Raw genomic sequence first — 15,855 nt, forward strand, 5'->3', positions numbered from 1 at the left:
GTGACAACTAGGTAGGGTCAAGGAAGGACAGCATCTGGAAAGTCCCATGGGTGTGACCAATGAGATCTTGGTGACCTGTGGAAGAGAAGGAGAGACTGTGCTGCCATTTCTATAGATAGCACTTGGGAGCCAGGTGTCTATGGGCCTGAAACTCTATGCAAATGAAGGACAATTTCTAATGTTACCATTGTGGTTGCATTGCACTGGAATTTTGCTTTGGGGATCTGTGTGTTGGTGCCCTTGGGGTGCTGATACCCTTGGGGTGCTGTGCCCTGGGGTGCTGGTGCCCTTGGGATTCTGGTACCCTTGGGTGTTGGTGCCCTTGGATGCTGGTTCCCTTGGTGTGCTGGTGCTCTTAGGGGGCTTACCCGATTCCCACACTTTCTAGGCAGTGGCTCACTCTGCTACACAGCTCCATACCCCCTGTTCCTATTCAAGATACTCTCAGGCCCCACTTGCTCTGCATGCCATATGAACCCCTGACCCCCACCCCAAGCACTTGCCAAGGCCTTGGCCCTCATCCTCCAACCATTTTTCTTTTGGTGAGTTTTGCAATCTATCAACCTGTCTGCCTGGAGGTGCCTGGAGGCCACCAGCATTGGCTTCATGGTAGGAAGAGGAAAATGGAGGTTAGGAGCTGACTCAGAAAATAACATCCTTCAAAAGCTACCTGAAGCCTGGGCTTGACTGGGCCCCCATCTGACCATGCCTGCCCTCAGACTTGTCTGCAAAGGGCTCTAGTGTTTCACAAACACCTGCAAAAGTAGCACTGACTTAGCCTGACCTTGTCACAATTCCAGCATCCTGCATCAGACATTCTTCCAGTGACTGACGGAGCTTGGAGGATGGCAGCCAGTAGCAGTGGTATGGTCTGTCCATCCTTTCTTTCTGTGAGCGAGAAGAGCCACCACCTTCCTCCCAGGTCACAAGGTAAAGTCCCCCTATGGCTGTATTGAGTACCCCGTCCCCATTCCTGCTGACAGAACAGTGTTCTGTGCCCATACTGAGAGGCAGAGCATGCAGAATGTACTTGGTCCAAATGTCACTAAATGTTCTGGCCCCCTCTAATATCCAAACCTGAATATGAGCACAGGCTTATCTGAAGCCATGACGTCTGGCTTCAGTGCAGTCCTGCTGAGTCTGGCTTACAAACTTGATTCAATGCTTTTTAAAAGTCAGTGTGACACCCTATACTTTAGCTATTCTGAAGGTCAAAGCTCTACTTTTTTCTATGCAAATTAGAGTAATAACTCCAGCCTTAAATTATGGCTGATGCTCACTGAGCCAGAAAGGAGGGGAGATAAGAGGGAAGGCTGTGCCACTGGAGTCAGTAAGTCCTACTGGAACCAGGATCCTAGGGAGCTAACTTTATTTGGTCTGACTGAAGGGATTGAAGGGCCTGCTTAACTGGCCAAGTAGGAATGGAGGACAGGGTGTCAGCATATAACTGGGACTCTGGGGCTGCATAACATGTGAACAAATGGTCAACAGAGGCTTTGGGCAACAGTGGACACTTCTCTGTAGACAGTGGGCAGCAAGGACTGTATGCTCAGCTGACTGAGGCCATGCCTGACTCATAGTGCACACTAGGGGAGAAGGAAAAAGTCATGTCTATGTGTAAATGAGCACTCAGCTAGAAAAACTTACGGTAGAAAAACTACTAATCGGCAGGCTGCCCCAAGAGTCCTAGATACGATGGGCAGAGAGATGGGCTGGAAAGTCAGAGCTCAGCAGTGAGAAGTTGACTGGGTTGTGTAGAGAAATGACAGTTCAAAAACACCCAGCTATAGTGGCCAACTCCAAATTCCTCATTTCCCACTGCCACCCCTGCTCTATCAGGCAAAGACCAAAGTCCCAGTTAAAAGATGATCATCAGGCAAAAGAAACTCCCTCTTTATCCATTTGTTCTATTCAGACTTTCAAACTGATTAAATGAGGCCCACCCACATGAGGAGGCCTATCTGCTTGGTTCTGCCCACCTACTAAAGATTATTGTCCTCTGGAGCTTCCTCACAGCACCTTGGCCCAACCAAGGTGACAAGCTTCAATCATACTGTAGATGAGAATGAAAAGATCTGCTAACTTTCGGGTCTCTATCTTGCTCTTTCTTAGCTCCCAGCAGTGGTTTTAAAGGACTTGTGCCCCAGTGGTCAAGGGTCTGTCTGCTCTGGTCAAGATCTGTGGCCTGGGCCATTTGTGGGTCAGCGTCCCTGGCCTGTGGTTTGGGGACAGGATTCCTAGGCTACAGGTGAGTGATTAAGGATTTTAGACAACCTCAGGTGCTTAAGAGATATCCAGGATCTGTGAAGAGACGTGTGTTTCAGGGAACTCATGCAGTTACCAATGTCACTATTTTCTCCCATACTCCATCCCTTCTAAAGGTGACTACAACCAAATGCAAATCCCAAAGGGTCACTCAGCCCTGCCAGGTCTTCAACAGAAGCTCTGTATAGACAGAGTCCTGATTACCAAACAAGAAGCTGTGGGGGGCACAAAAAAGAGGGCTGGGGGTGGGACATTCTGACATTAAGCTCATCAGAAGAAAAACTCTGATGCTGGCCAAAGTAAACCATCTGTTGTTTGGTGTTGTTTGAAAAAAAAAAAATGTATACTGTTGAGCTAGGCTATGATAACACAACCAAGATCCTAACCAGTCCTTCCCACATGTTCCCTTTCACCTGGCTCCTGTGTGGTTTCGGCCACCTCTGAAGACAGGTGGGCCACCTCTGTGGCTCTAACCCATGGGTTAGGAACCACCTCTGTGGTTCCTAACCCATGAGGAGGAGGAGCCGACCAAGGCCCTTTCTTCCTGAAAATGGCTCTTCTCCAAGCTGCATTCCTGATCACTTTGTGAAGACGGGACAGGCACTAGAATTTTCTTCACACCTCAGTTTGCTTATCTGTAAAAGAGGGACACTGGATGAACTCAATTCAGAGGCATGGGGGTGAAATAAGGAGTCCTCAAAACACCACCACCTTCACTTCCCAAGTCCTATCTGCGCTCTGTTCGGTCTTCATTTCAGGTTTTCTTACTCTTGTGCTGGGAAGTGTCAGAGAGCTTGGTGTTCCCTCAACAGGAAAGGACTCTAATGGGCAGACAGACCTGGCACCCATCCCATAGCCCTTCCTCAACCACACCCCATACCCCATGTCTCCCTGCAGTGAAGGCATCATGGCCCTCTGATTGTAACTGTCTTCATGGGTAGCTTACTCCATGGTGTCGACTGACCCCTCTTCTGGACAGGTTTGTGCCAGAGCAGTGTACGTGGTGGTTGCACCTGCTGCTTCTCTCTGTGGTCTGCTGCACATTTGTCACCCAGCCACTCATGGTAAGATACTCCTCTGTGGCAGAGGTGCCTTCATCAGCAGGGGACCAGAGAGGAGAGGGACCAGTGGATGTGTTTTGGTGCTGTGAGTCTTCTCTTTATAGTTTGATTTAGATGTGATAAGAAAACCTGGGAGCCAGGGCCCAGGCTAAGCTCCACTTCAACCTGGTATTCAGAATCCTTATTTGAAAAATCCCCAAAGAGATGAACCATTTGTCTCTATCTTCAGTTTAGGAAGCTGTACCCTAGAGGCACCTTGGTGAAAGCCACACCCAGTGACTAGGTGCTGGGGACTTCAGGGTAGTGACTTCTGGTATCTATTTTGAACTGACATGAAGTCAGCTGGCAGTGCAGGGCCAGGAAGATGGCTCTGTGTGTGAGGGGCACAGACACCTGTGCAACACACCTCTCTTCCAGATCTGTTTGGCAGCGCTGGTTTTTGCTTGGAAAAGGAAACATGACAGCCAGTTTTTTGTTGAGTCTTTACATGATGCAACCAAGGACCTAGATTTGGAATTGGAAGAATACTCCAGAGCCCACATTCTTCATTTTCGCAGCTCCTGTAGTCCTGACAGTGCTGAGGAAGCTGAAAGGGTGAGCAGGATCGGGAAGTTTCAGAACTGCTCTGTTCCAACCATGCAGATGGGAGCTCAGACCTTAGTTCAAATTTAGCTGTACTTTTGTTGCCACATTGTGTGTGTGTGTGTGTGTGTGTGTGTGTGTGTGTGTGTGTGTGTGTGTGTGTGTTAATTTCTTATGCATCTTTTCTTACCCCAATCCCAGTGAAATCAGAGCCACAGGGTAATAAGTACATTTTAAAATGTAGAGGCAAATGAGAAATAAAATTCCTGGCTCCAGTTCCAGAGAAATTCTAGAATGTTTGCTTTTCAGTGAACACATAGAAAATACATAGCTTCGCTCTCACCCCATGCTTCCACACAGACATTAGCAGTCTCCATGTCCCAAGCCTAGGCCTGCTTCATGCCTTCTCTGGCCCCATCCTTCAACACCGTGGCTTCTGAGAAGGGACACTGCTCTACTCCCTCCACACCTGCAGGCCCCCACCCCTTCCTTCTTCCAAGACTCTCTTCCCCTGTCAGCATAGGCACCTGGATCCAAGCCTGAGGCAATCAGCAAGCCAGCTAGTCTAGTCTTGAAACTGAGAGGCCTTTGAGGAACTCAGCCCTGATCAGGCTCAATTCTCCAAACCTGTGCCTGTGCTCACTTTAAGCTGTGATACTCCACCTTCCCAGCCATGGTGCACAGTCCTCAGAACATAAGGCATACCCAAACCACAAGCCCAACCCCCAAGGTTCACTTTATAGTACTTGCTCTATATTTCTTAGCAATCCAGCAGCTCCAGAAGGAAGGACTGAGGGTCCCAGGGGCTGCTCCATGAATGTGCATGGAATGGGTAAACAGACCAGTGAGAAATGAATGAGTGACTCTTTCCCATGTGTTTGGCGCTTGGCTAGCATTAGTCCTGCCCTTAAACAGTTGTAGCTACAACATGGAAGCCATAATATTTTTGTTACACAAGGCAAACAAAAGTCATTTCATACTAAAATAAACTGCTTTAAAATCACTTTTCCAGTCTTTGAAGGCCTCTAACAGGAACTACTATGCAAATGCAATGCTCCTGTGATTGGACTGCAGTGGGCATGCCTCTCTTGTGAAGCTATGCTTTGTTACGGTCCAGATGCAATCCTTGCCAAAGTCGCTGGCTTGGGACATGAGCAGAGTTTTCAAATGGGCCTACTCTATCTCCCATTACCTCCCCAGCAACACAGTGTGTGTTAACTATACAAAGTCCCTCTTTGTCCCCAGAATGTAAGACAGAAAGCAAGGATGATGACTCTTGGGTTGGCAGGGACACCAACGCCTCTCTCTCTTTCCAGTGCTGACCCCAGTATCATGGTATTCTCCTCACGCCCCAACCTCAGGTCTTGGCTGCCAGACAACGAGAACGCCACCTGCGCTGGGCTCAGCTAGCATCCAGGGCCAAGTTCAGAGTGACCAAGGAGAGACTGAAGAAAGAGAGCCAGCTGCAGGCAGCCCTGAGGTAGGTGCAGACATCCCTGAGATGGGCACACACAACCCCAAGGTGGATGTAGGGAGCCCCAAGGTGGGCACAGGACAGAATACAATGAGCTTTCTTTGGCTCTACCTTCTTTTTAGAAGGAACAGTAAGAGATCTCAATCTGCACTTGGGAAAATCCTCCCAGATCTCAGCCTGCACCAGAACACATGGGACAGAGACTGGAGGAAGAAAACTGTTCTGTCACCTGCCTGTAACCAGTGGCCCAGAGCGCTGCACCTCAGCTCCATAGGCCATGTAGACTCATGTGCATCACCACACATCACACTGTGTTCAGCACTAGACCTGGCATTCTGCTCCTCCAGCTGGATACACAGGGCAATGAAAATCCAAGAGCAAGGGTTGTACCTCTTCATAGACATTGACTGGGCCCAGGGACTGGGGTTTGAAAATAACTCAACATAGTTTACACAGACATGTTCTGGGGCTCAACATAAACTCTTTTTCAAATTTTTAGATAAAACACGATTCTTAGTAACTGAGATAAACCTCTGAAAATTAGACACCAGCCATGATTTTTCTATCAGTGGTACCCATCCCCCTCCCCATCTCTGGTGGATACTAATGGTAGTTCCTGGAAGAACCTTCTGCAAATACTAGTCAATGCATGTCTCCCAGCTCTGAATTCTAGATTTCAGATTTCCTGAGTCTGTCAAGGATTTAGAAGCTCCCGATATTTTTCCCACTATAGTGTTGCTAAAGTATGTAATGTCACCCCCAATGAATCGTCTTTCTTAAAAATCCTTCATTATCACTTGCAAATGGTCAGCTCCCTTAAGTAAAGAACATATCCCAAAACAAATCCTTTTCCAAAGAAAAGAGTTGTGGCATTACTAGAAAGTCACATTTAAATTCTGGGAAGACAAGGCACTGACAAAGGCTTTAAAACTTGTTCAGTCTCCCCATAAAAGCAGAGTAGTTAAATTACTCCCAACTAAACCACTGAAAACATACATGACAGACTTAAATGACACATCCCCCCACACACTCACACTTAAAAGTCACAGTTACATAGGTACAGTAAGCATTGTGTACTCAGTGCCCTGAGCACCGCACCTCTGCAACAGCAGGACATGAAGGGAACTGGAGGCCACCTGAGCATCTGAGAATGGAGGTGGGGGGTATCAGCAGCTGTAACACATATAATGGAAAGCCAGAGATAGATATTGGGGTTCACACTGAAGATCAGAGAAGCAAAGCATCTGAGCTACCAGAGAGCTCTTACCTCTACCAGGCTGGGATGATACTGACCTCAACATGGCTGGAGACTAATTGCCCAAGACTGAATGCCTGCTCCTATCTTATATACCTCTCTAGTGCTGGGATTAAAGGCATGAGCTCTATTTCTCTTTTAGACTGATTCACTCTCATCTAGCCCTGGCTGGCCTTGAACTCACAGAGATCCATCTTTCTCTATCACCTGAGTCCTGGGATTAAAGGTGTATGCCACCACTTCCCAGCTTCTATGGCTGTGGCTAGCTTTGCATTCTGATCTTCAGTGGCTTTATTAGATCATAAACAATGTATCACCAAAAGGAGCTCCTGATGGGGTCTCTCCGGGGATTGTGCTCCTATACACCCCAGTTCACAGGTGCATGTAAAGGCTGGGTAGCTGATGTGCAGAGTTTGCTGAGCTGAGCAGAGCAAAGCTGAGAAACCCAACTCCCCAGGGTAAAGCCATATGCTGAAAGAGCCTCAGGCAGAGTTCACACCAAGGTGGACACCCAACAGCACAGCTAAGTACTGCCAGTTCAGAAGGAGACAAAGCTAACTCTTTTTAAAGTCTGGGAAAATACCACAAAAATGAAATTTTAAATAATCACAGGCAGTAAGAGATTTTAGCAAAGTAGCCAATAGGAAAATGAAGCATCAAGAGCCCCTGTCCTTTGCATGTTCAGTAAGTCAGATAAAATGCAACACCAGACTGTTTGGCACAGCAAAAAACATGTGTGTGATGGTGTAACCTTAGTGGGAAATACCTAAAACACACAGGAAAGTTAAGAAACAATCCTGAAAGATTCAAATGTAGACTGAAGCCAGTGGGACACTTGAGTCCCTAGTGGCATCGTGCAGAACACCCGTGCCTTCCTTCAGATTAACTACTCACTGCCAGGTAGGACAGATGAGCAATTGGATGGTTTCCCAACTTTGCCATTGCTGTTGTCCTTGAAAAGAATTGCTTATGGTGTAGGAAAAAGAAAACATGGATTCTAGCTCAAAAATACCAAAGCCCTGTAGTCTTCAACATGAATTAAAAGGCATAAGGATGAAATAATGGAGAACTTTTTTTTAAGGAAAAGTGCTATTTTTTCTAGTTGTGCCCATTTACAAAATAACTAGAGACAGCCTGGCTTCTGGTTTGAGGTCTGTGACAGAAAAGGACACAGAGCTCACATCACTTCTGAACCAGGGAAGCAATTGAAAATGAGCATCCATTGCCTAGGACTTGGCAGCCACTGGAAGAGGCCCATGTCTATCAGAGGGGCAACTTGGCATCAGTTCAAAGGCAGCACTTGTATGAACTGATGTTCCCGAAATATATTTAATGCCATCAGTTTAGAGTTGCACCAAACTAAGAGATACTCAGAAGCCAATTTTCTTAAATGTTAGGAAAAGAAATTATCCATCCTGCCTTCTCTAATTAACTCTAGGAAGCATGCAGCAGGAGAAAGATGTTCTCTTCAGAGAGATGGTCCAGGGCTCATGAAAGCAAATAGTAGACTTAGAACCTGAACATTTTTGCAACACATTTTAAATAGATTCGTGAATGTAAGCATTGCACACACAAAGAGATGGGAGTCCTCCCTTCCTTTCCTTTTTGTCTTTGGTAGCCTGTAGTCTCTACCAAGATCACAATGAATAATGACAAGAAGAGGTAAGCTGGTAAGCCTACAGCTCAGAGCACCAGTTTGGTCAACAAGTACTTTGCAAAGCAATCATAAGGAAGTGGAGCTATGAATTGGTAGAAACCTGAGCAGAAAAGTGATCAATGAATCTACCATATAACAGACTAAGCAAGGAAAACCATGGCTATCTCAACAGATGCACAAAATGTGCTTGGCAGAATCAAGCATTCATTCATGAAAGAAATAGGAAAAGTTCACAAAGTTGAATTAGGGAAGTTTCCATAAACAAACAACTGGCAAATTTACCCATGAAATGCTCTGAGATCAGAAACACTATGGGGATGACCCTCTCACCATTTCTGCTGAACATCAGGCTGTAAATATGGTGAGATGAGGGTGGGGTTGGAGGGAAGATCGATGATTCAAAAGAAAAACAGCAAACAGCCTACTGGCCAGTGGCAAAAAAGGCACATCCTTCTAAGATAACAATCAATGTTAAAAAAACAGATGGGGGCTGAAGAGGTGGTAGCTCCATCTCTGTACAAACATGAGGGCCTGAGTTTCATACCCAGCACCCATGTGAAAACCAGGCATACACTTGAAACCCCAGCACTGGGGAAGTAGAGACAGGAGAATCCCTGCCTAGCCAGTCTAGCAGAATCGGCGAGCCACAGGCTTCACCTGAAGTTGACTCCTGGCTCTCACACACACAGTGCACCTACACACGTGAAAGCCTGTATACATACACTCACACAATATAAAGCAGTTGAAGTCCTGCATGCCTGCAGTGAAGAATACTTGAACTTGAAAGTACAGTGCTGTTTACAATAGCATTGAAGAAATCCAAGTATTCAAATGAAAATTTAAGCAAACATTCAGGAACTGTAAGCCCAAATCCACAAAACTCTGCAGAAAAAAAAAAAAAAAAAAGAATACACTATGCACATCAACCCACAGAGGGCAGTGCATCCATGTGTTCCGAGTTATCTGCAGATTCATAGCACTTACTATAGGCTATACAAACGGATGTCAACAAACTGGTTCCAAAATAAGTAAGGGGATCAGTGGAACTAGAATAACAAAGTCAATCCTGAAAAAGAATGAAGTTAGAAGGCTGACACTGTGTAATTCTAATATATACTATGTAGCTGCAGAAACTTCTGTGTGTTGTTGGCCTAAACAATAGTCTCAGACCAATGAAACAGCCACAGGAATAGGCCAAATTGGATTTACTGACAAAAACATAAAGACAATTCAATGGGAAAGCTGAATACTGGTAACATAAAAGGAAAACTAACACATTGGGTTGAAATCCCACCTCTAGCTAAGGAGCTATTGGCAATTAATAGATGATGGGAGGAGAGCCAGTTTTTTTGTTTTGTTTTGTTTTGTTTTTTAAGGATGTGGCCTAGGTAGGTTGATCGAATTCCCATGGAAGGCCACACATTCCAGAGTATAAGGGCAGCACAAATTGTATTTGATGGGTTAAACAAAAATAAAGACACAAAGTTGGGTGGGTAGGGGTGGTGGGTGGATATCATAGGATTTGGGTGAAGAAATGAATGAATATGATCAAAGTACACTGTGTGAAGTTCTCCAAGAGCTAATGAAAGCGGGGTGGGGGAGATTCTTTTTAAAAACACAAAGAGTAAATGCAAACTTCCATCTCATGCCTTATAATAATACATCCTAACAGGGCATAGATGCATGCTCCCTAAAACACACTCTGGAGGTAAATAGGTATGTAGACACACAGGGTCTCCAAAGATGCTAATTCTCAAATCTTACTTCCCAGAGACATCTCCATGCACAGCCTCATGCTGCTGCTGCTTTTGTTTATAACATATGGGAGACTCTGCCCAGGTGAATATTCTCTCAATCAAGCTGTCAGGAAGGAATTTACAAGGTAGGAGGTTTGGGGAGCTCTTGCAGATGGGGGGTGGGGGAGTGTTGCACTAGTTCATGGTCACTAACTCATACCCAAAGAGAACTCCAAGCTCTGGGTTACTTTGTTCCAGAAGAGGGAGCCCTATAGATCCTCTACTCACTCCTTCAGTCATTTTACCTGTACAGACTGTGCTTAAAGAAAGGCTTTCATCAAGGCCTGCATATGAAGTCTGGGAAAGGCTGTTTAATTATCCATATTAACAGAAGGCTGGGCTGGTGCTTGGCATCTCATTTGGGGTCAATAGTGAAAGAAATTCTCAGAGCAGGAGGGTCATATCATCTATTTTGCAGAACATCATTGTTCTTCAACCAAAGGTTACAGTCTCAATGTATGATTTGTGGCACCCAATTCCAAAGTGCCACATGCTGTCAAGCTCTCTATCGTGTCTCAAGTGTTCATATGCTTTTTTACTTTTAAATGCAACAGACTTCCAAGTCAACATGACAAGGCAGGGCACACTCTCATGTCATCTGCCTTGTGGATATTTTGGGGTCTTGACACTCCTGAGATTAGGGTGCCCAGAGAGATGAGTGGACCAACTTAGTAGAACATTCCTTTGTCGGGGAATTTTGCTAACCCAGGCAATTTCTCCAAGGCACTTCAGCTCTAGCAATATGAATAATTGCTTGCTTTCTAGTGGCAGGGAGTATAACAACTCCATAAGTTCAGGGGTTTCCTTTCTCTTTCTGTACCCATTTCTGTAGCATTTTTATGAATGTGTTGCCTTGGATTCTCATTCAGTTTTATGTAAATATATTGTCACATTTAGGAACAGGAGTAGATGGTAGTAAAATCCATTTCATCTGTTTGATTGAAGGACATATTTTTAGAGTCTATAGACAGGGGAACACTGATCCCCTGTTAGATGGGGACTCACGAATGTCATTTCCTTTATTTTTATAATTTTACTGCTCTTTAACAAGGTACTTCCTGGCAGTCCCAGTACCTGGACTTGCCATGGCTCAATAATCCCTCCTCTTAGACTGCAGCTTTAGGGAAACTATGTGGTATTTTCTACACCCCATTTGGCAAAGCCACAGTTACCTTCCACTTTGACAACTTATTTCTTCCAATTGAACATATACGTAGACTATGCCAGGAGGGGGCGCTGTGAGCAAAACAAAGAGACCGGGGGGCGGGGGGGGGGGACATTTTCTGTAGATAGGGAAATCAAAATACTACAAACACTGATTTGGCTAATTTACTTCTGTCTCATATCTCATGATTTCCTTTTTACTCGAAATTTCTCATATGCCTCAATTCAGAAATATTCCAGCTGAGATAATATCTGCAAGAAAGCTATGGCACTTGGCCTGATATGCTCAGGTGAACTTTTAAGATGTTGATGCAGTTGGGCTTAAACTCTTTATGTTTTCTACAACAAAGAGAAACCTCACTGCTTCTTACAGTTCTGGTCACCAGGCAGGGCTATTTTATATATACTGGTTCAAAAGGAATGTTTAAAGTGGATCCTGTCTGCCTTCTTATCCTCCAGTACTTAATCCTAAAAATCAACAAATCCTGAGGGGCTGTTATTTGTAGCATTCCAGAGAGAGCTGGGGACAGAGCCCAGGAGAAGCAATCCTATGGAATCTGGGAAGGGCTCTCTTGGCTCCCTGTGACAGGCAGTCCTTCAGCTCCAGGCTGCAGTGCCCTCCTCTATAAAGCTCAGAAGATGACAGTCTAGATTTCTGTCTCTAACAGCAACAACATATTACTCTAAAGCAGATTGTGTGACATTTAATCTGTATTTGAAGTGCTTCTGAACTCAAAGCCTTCATGAAATCCCAAGACAACAAAACTAAACCACAAGTAAGGCACCAGTAACAAGAGATGGAGCCAGGCTCCATCCCAGTGTGCTCAGAGATGACTGCTCCTGTCTCTTCTCAATGAACTGCTGCTACAGGTCCATTTGATAGAATCGCTGTAATTAGTACCCACAGGACCAGGACATGCTTGGACCCTTTGGTATACTTCCTGCTCTCCAGTGTGTCAGGGAGGAGCAGGAGATGATTCCTGTGGGTGAGGGATGTGTGAGCTCTGGGTCACAACACAGTGCTTCTTTAATGATGTCCCAACAGGGAGCGAATATCAGGGAGTGATGACGTTTCTCTAAATTATGCAAGCTTGGGGTAGGGGTGCAGTTTGGTGATAGATTACAAACTAAACATGGGCAAAGCTGCCTTGGTGTTGATCTCCCAACACCTTCAAAAGTATTGTGGGGAGCTGGAGAGATGATGGCTCAGCCGTCAAGAGTACTGGCTGCTCTTCCTGAGGACTCTGTTCTGTTTCTCACACCCAGATGGCTGCTCACAACTATCTGTAACTCTAGTCCCAGGGGACCCAACGCCCCCTTCTGGCTTCCAAAAGCACATATGTGGTAGACAGACATGCATGCAAGGAAAACTCCCATACATATAAAAATAAACAAAATTTTTAAAGTTTTAAGTATTGTGGGAACTCAGTATGGCTATGTACACTAGTTTGTTTTTTAAAAAGATATGGAGCATCCTAAGTGACAGGCATGCAGTCAGCTTGTCTGTCAAATATCCCTCCCTGTCTCCGGCTCTTCCACCTTCTCTTTGTATAGTGCTCTCTCCCAAAGGTGGTAAATCTTTGCAGAGCTTTATTGGTGCCCCCATCCTGACTCTGCCCCTTTCCATCCTCCTTCTGGGAAATGTACTGTTACTCCATCGAAGCCTCTAGATACATCAGCAGTTCTCCCACTTGCTCAGAATTTCATGTTTGACCAAATTTCCAGAGAAGTGTGAGATTCAGAACTACCAGTCGGTAGTTGGCCTACATGGATTAGGTTCCAAACGTGCAAAACATCAGAACAAATACTTTATGGGTAAGAGATGATCTGTACTCAAGAAAAGGGAACGAGAGCACGAGAAGGCTCTATGGTTAAGAGTGCATAGTGCTCTCCAGGAGGACCCAGGTTCGGTTCCTAGCATCCATGTGCAACAGCTCACAGACGCCTGTAGCTCCAGCTGCAGGGGACTCAGTTCTATCATTTGGCCTCTGCAGTTACCTGTGCACACATTACAACATTACACACACACACACACACACACACACACACACACACGGGGGGGGGGGAGGCAGGGAGGCAGGCAGGCAGGCAGTAACTAAAACCAATCAGATCAATGACTTCTGGGCTTTTTGCTCACACATGCTATGAGAATGTTGAACAGATTTACAGATTTACATTATTTGTAAATTGCCGATGGGGGTATTTGTTTCTCTCTATTAACATATTTGAAGGCTTTTCCTTGCCTGTGAGTAGACCAAGGTTTCTGTCCCACCTTGCCCTGCAGCCGTTTAGGCCCAAAGAAACACAGAAGTTTATATTAATTATAAATTGTTTGGCTTATAGCTCCGGCTTCTTATTGGCTAGCTCTCTCTTAATTTTTAACCCATTTCTATTAATCTGTGTATCTCCACATGGTCTTGGCTTACTGGTGATGCCCAAGTCTCTTGCTTTCTCCACAACTACATGGTGTCTCCCTGACTCTGCCTACTACTACCTTTCTCTATCCCTGTTTGGATTTCCCACCTAGCTAAATTCTGCCTGTCCATTGGCCAAAACAGCTTTATTTATCAACCAATAAGAGAAACATATACTCACAGCATACAGAAGGACATCCCCTATCACCTTTGGATTCTTTTTTTAAATTAAACTGTCCAGCTTTTTTTTAACATGGTTTATAAGGTATTACAACACATTTTGTGTGTTTGTTTGTTTGTTTGTTTTTGTTTTCTGTCACCTCTGAAAGTCACCCTTTAGGAGTCCCTGACCACCACCTGCCCAAGCTCTCTGGCAGAAAGCACCGTCCTGCCAGCTTTTGTGGTGGGAATGCTTCTGCTGTGGCTCTCCTCACACGATGGAGGCCATGTCCCTGAACATGGAGTAAGAGAGGCCTGCAACTGGCTTTCTGCCTGGTGCAACAAGCTCAAGAAACCAGCTCTCTGTAGCTCACTTAACCTTCCCTGGATCTGAGCTCAGCTGACCTTCCCTGCATCTTAGCTCAGCTGACCTTCCCTGGATCTGAGCTCAGCTGACCTTCCCTGAACCTTAGCTCAGCTGACCTTCCCTGGATCTGAGCTCAGCTGACCTTCCCTGGATCTTAGCTCAGCTGACCTTCCCTGAACCTTAGCTCAGCTGACCTTCCCTGGATCTGAGCTCTGCTGACCTTCCCTGGACCTTAGCTCAGCTGACCTTCCCTGGATCTGAGCTCAGCTGACCTTTCCTGGATCTTAGCTCAGCTGACCTCCAGCAAAAGCATCACAGTTAGTGACCTCACCTAAGGCAAAGCCTACTTCATTTTCAAGTGTTGAGCATCTCATGGATTTGGATATTGAGCCAAAAATAAAAATACAGAAGTGTTGGTGGGTGAAATGTTGTACCATTGTAAAGTCAAAATATTATCAGTTGAAATTGTTATTATAAGCTTCACATACATGCATACATACAAACATAATTCGTTTCCGCACAGAAGGAATTTGGGCTTGTTTCCCAGTGTCTAGAAGAGTGCCCAGTACTTAGCAATTATACAGTAGTGTTTGTTGAATGAATGAGCAAGTGAATAAACAAGAGATTTTTTTTCTACTGTTTCTCTCACCTCTGCCACTGCAACATGAAATCCGGGGTTGTACCTCATGTTGCAGTTTGCTTTGGCTTAATTCTCACAGTACCTAGACTGTGAGTGGGAGGGAAAAAAAGGCAGAAAAAAAGCAACCTTTCCCCTCACTTGGAATTGTTCTTATGGATTTGTGTGTACTTTTTGTTTTGTTCTTGGATTAAGAAATGCCAGATACTCCTTTGGGAAGCCGAGCGGCACAGATGACTGGTGGGACTGGACTGTGAGCACATTGCTGAATGGGCTGTACCCAGAAGGACCTGCTGCTGGAGCCTGGGGGGCTCAGGTGGGCGTTCATCTGCTGTGTCAGAATTCATGGGGCAGTGAGAGGAACCACAAGACAGCATAGGGTCTGCTCTATGACACCATGGCAGGCAAAGAAACCTGTTAGTCTCCTGAGATTCTATGATGGTTTATGATGGCCTCCTAAGCCATTCACACCCTCCTTTCAACACTTGCCAGTCCAAACAGGACCTAGGTACTTTTTGACAGGGGTTCTGGTGAGACTGAGGAAGAAGCTAGCTTGTTGCTAGCAGGACAAGGACTCAGGAGTCCCCAGAGCAGAAGAGGAGCTCATTGCTAAGGCAGCATCATTAGGGAAGTTTCTAGAAAAGGGCAAGGCTGGTCCTGAGTTTGTACTGTCCCTTCCCTCATTCATAGTTCACTTTCTTCCCTTTTTGAAAAATAGAAGCTCTTTGCCCTACATTCCTCAAACATTTTGTCCCTCATTTCATTTTCTTGTATTCCAAGAGTATCATGGAGTCACCTGGGGTCATTCACATGATGGGGACTTCAAGGGGAAGGCAGTTGAATGCCTTCTTTTTCCAGAGGATGCTGAGGAAGGGGTGTTGGCTGCATCTGCAGACGGTTGGTTTCTTGGGTGCTGGTTGCATCCTCCCTCAGTTTTTCAGGATAATGAACTTCTAAGTCTGCAGATGGGGTGACCTGTGCTTCCCCAGCCTTATCAGCCCAATGCTATACAGTGGCCATCGAA

The 15,855-nt window shown here is 45.5% G+C and overlaps 1 protein-coding gene across 1 annotated transcript in view; it reads left to right on the forward strand.

The window, feature by feature from the left end:
• Pkd1l1 (polycystin 1 like 1, transient receptor potential channel interacting) overlaps window positions 1–15,855 on the forward strand; it is a 133,418-nt gene that overhangs the window by 77,798 nt on the left and 39,765 nt on the right. Inside the window, exons 35-41 of the mRNA XM_035453022.1 lie at window positions 801–930; window positions 2,113–2,248; window positions 3,245–3,329; window positions 3,744–3,920; window positions 5,270–5,388; window positions 10,066–10,176; window positions 15,027–15,147. Coding sequence (XP_035308913.1) covers window positions 801–930; window positions 2,113–2,248; window positions 3,245–3,329; window positions 3,744–3,920; window positions 5,270–5,388; window positions 10,066–10,176; window positions 15,027–15,147 — 879 coding nt within the window. The remainder of the gene's footprint in view (window positions 1–800; window positions 931–2,112; window positions 2,249–3,244; window positions 3,330–3,743; window positions 3,921–5,269; window positions 5,389–10,065; window positions 10,177–15,026; window positions 15,148–15,855) is intronic.

This window comes from Cricetulus griseus (genome assembly GCF_003668045.3).
Source record: "Cricetulus griseus strain 17A/GY chromosome 1 unlocalized genomic scaffold, alternate assembly CriGri-PICRH-1.0 chr1_1, whole genome shotgun sequence".
Lineage (NCBI taxonomy): Eukaryota > Metazoa > Chordata > Mammalia > Rodentia > Cricetidae > Cricetulus > Cricetulus griseus.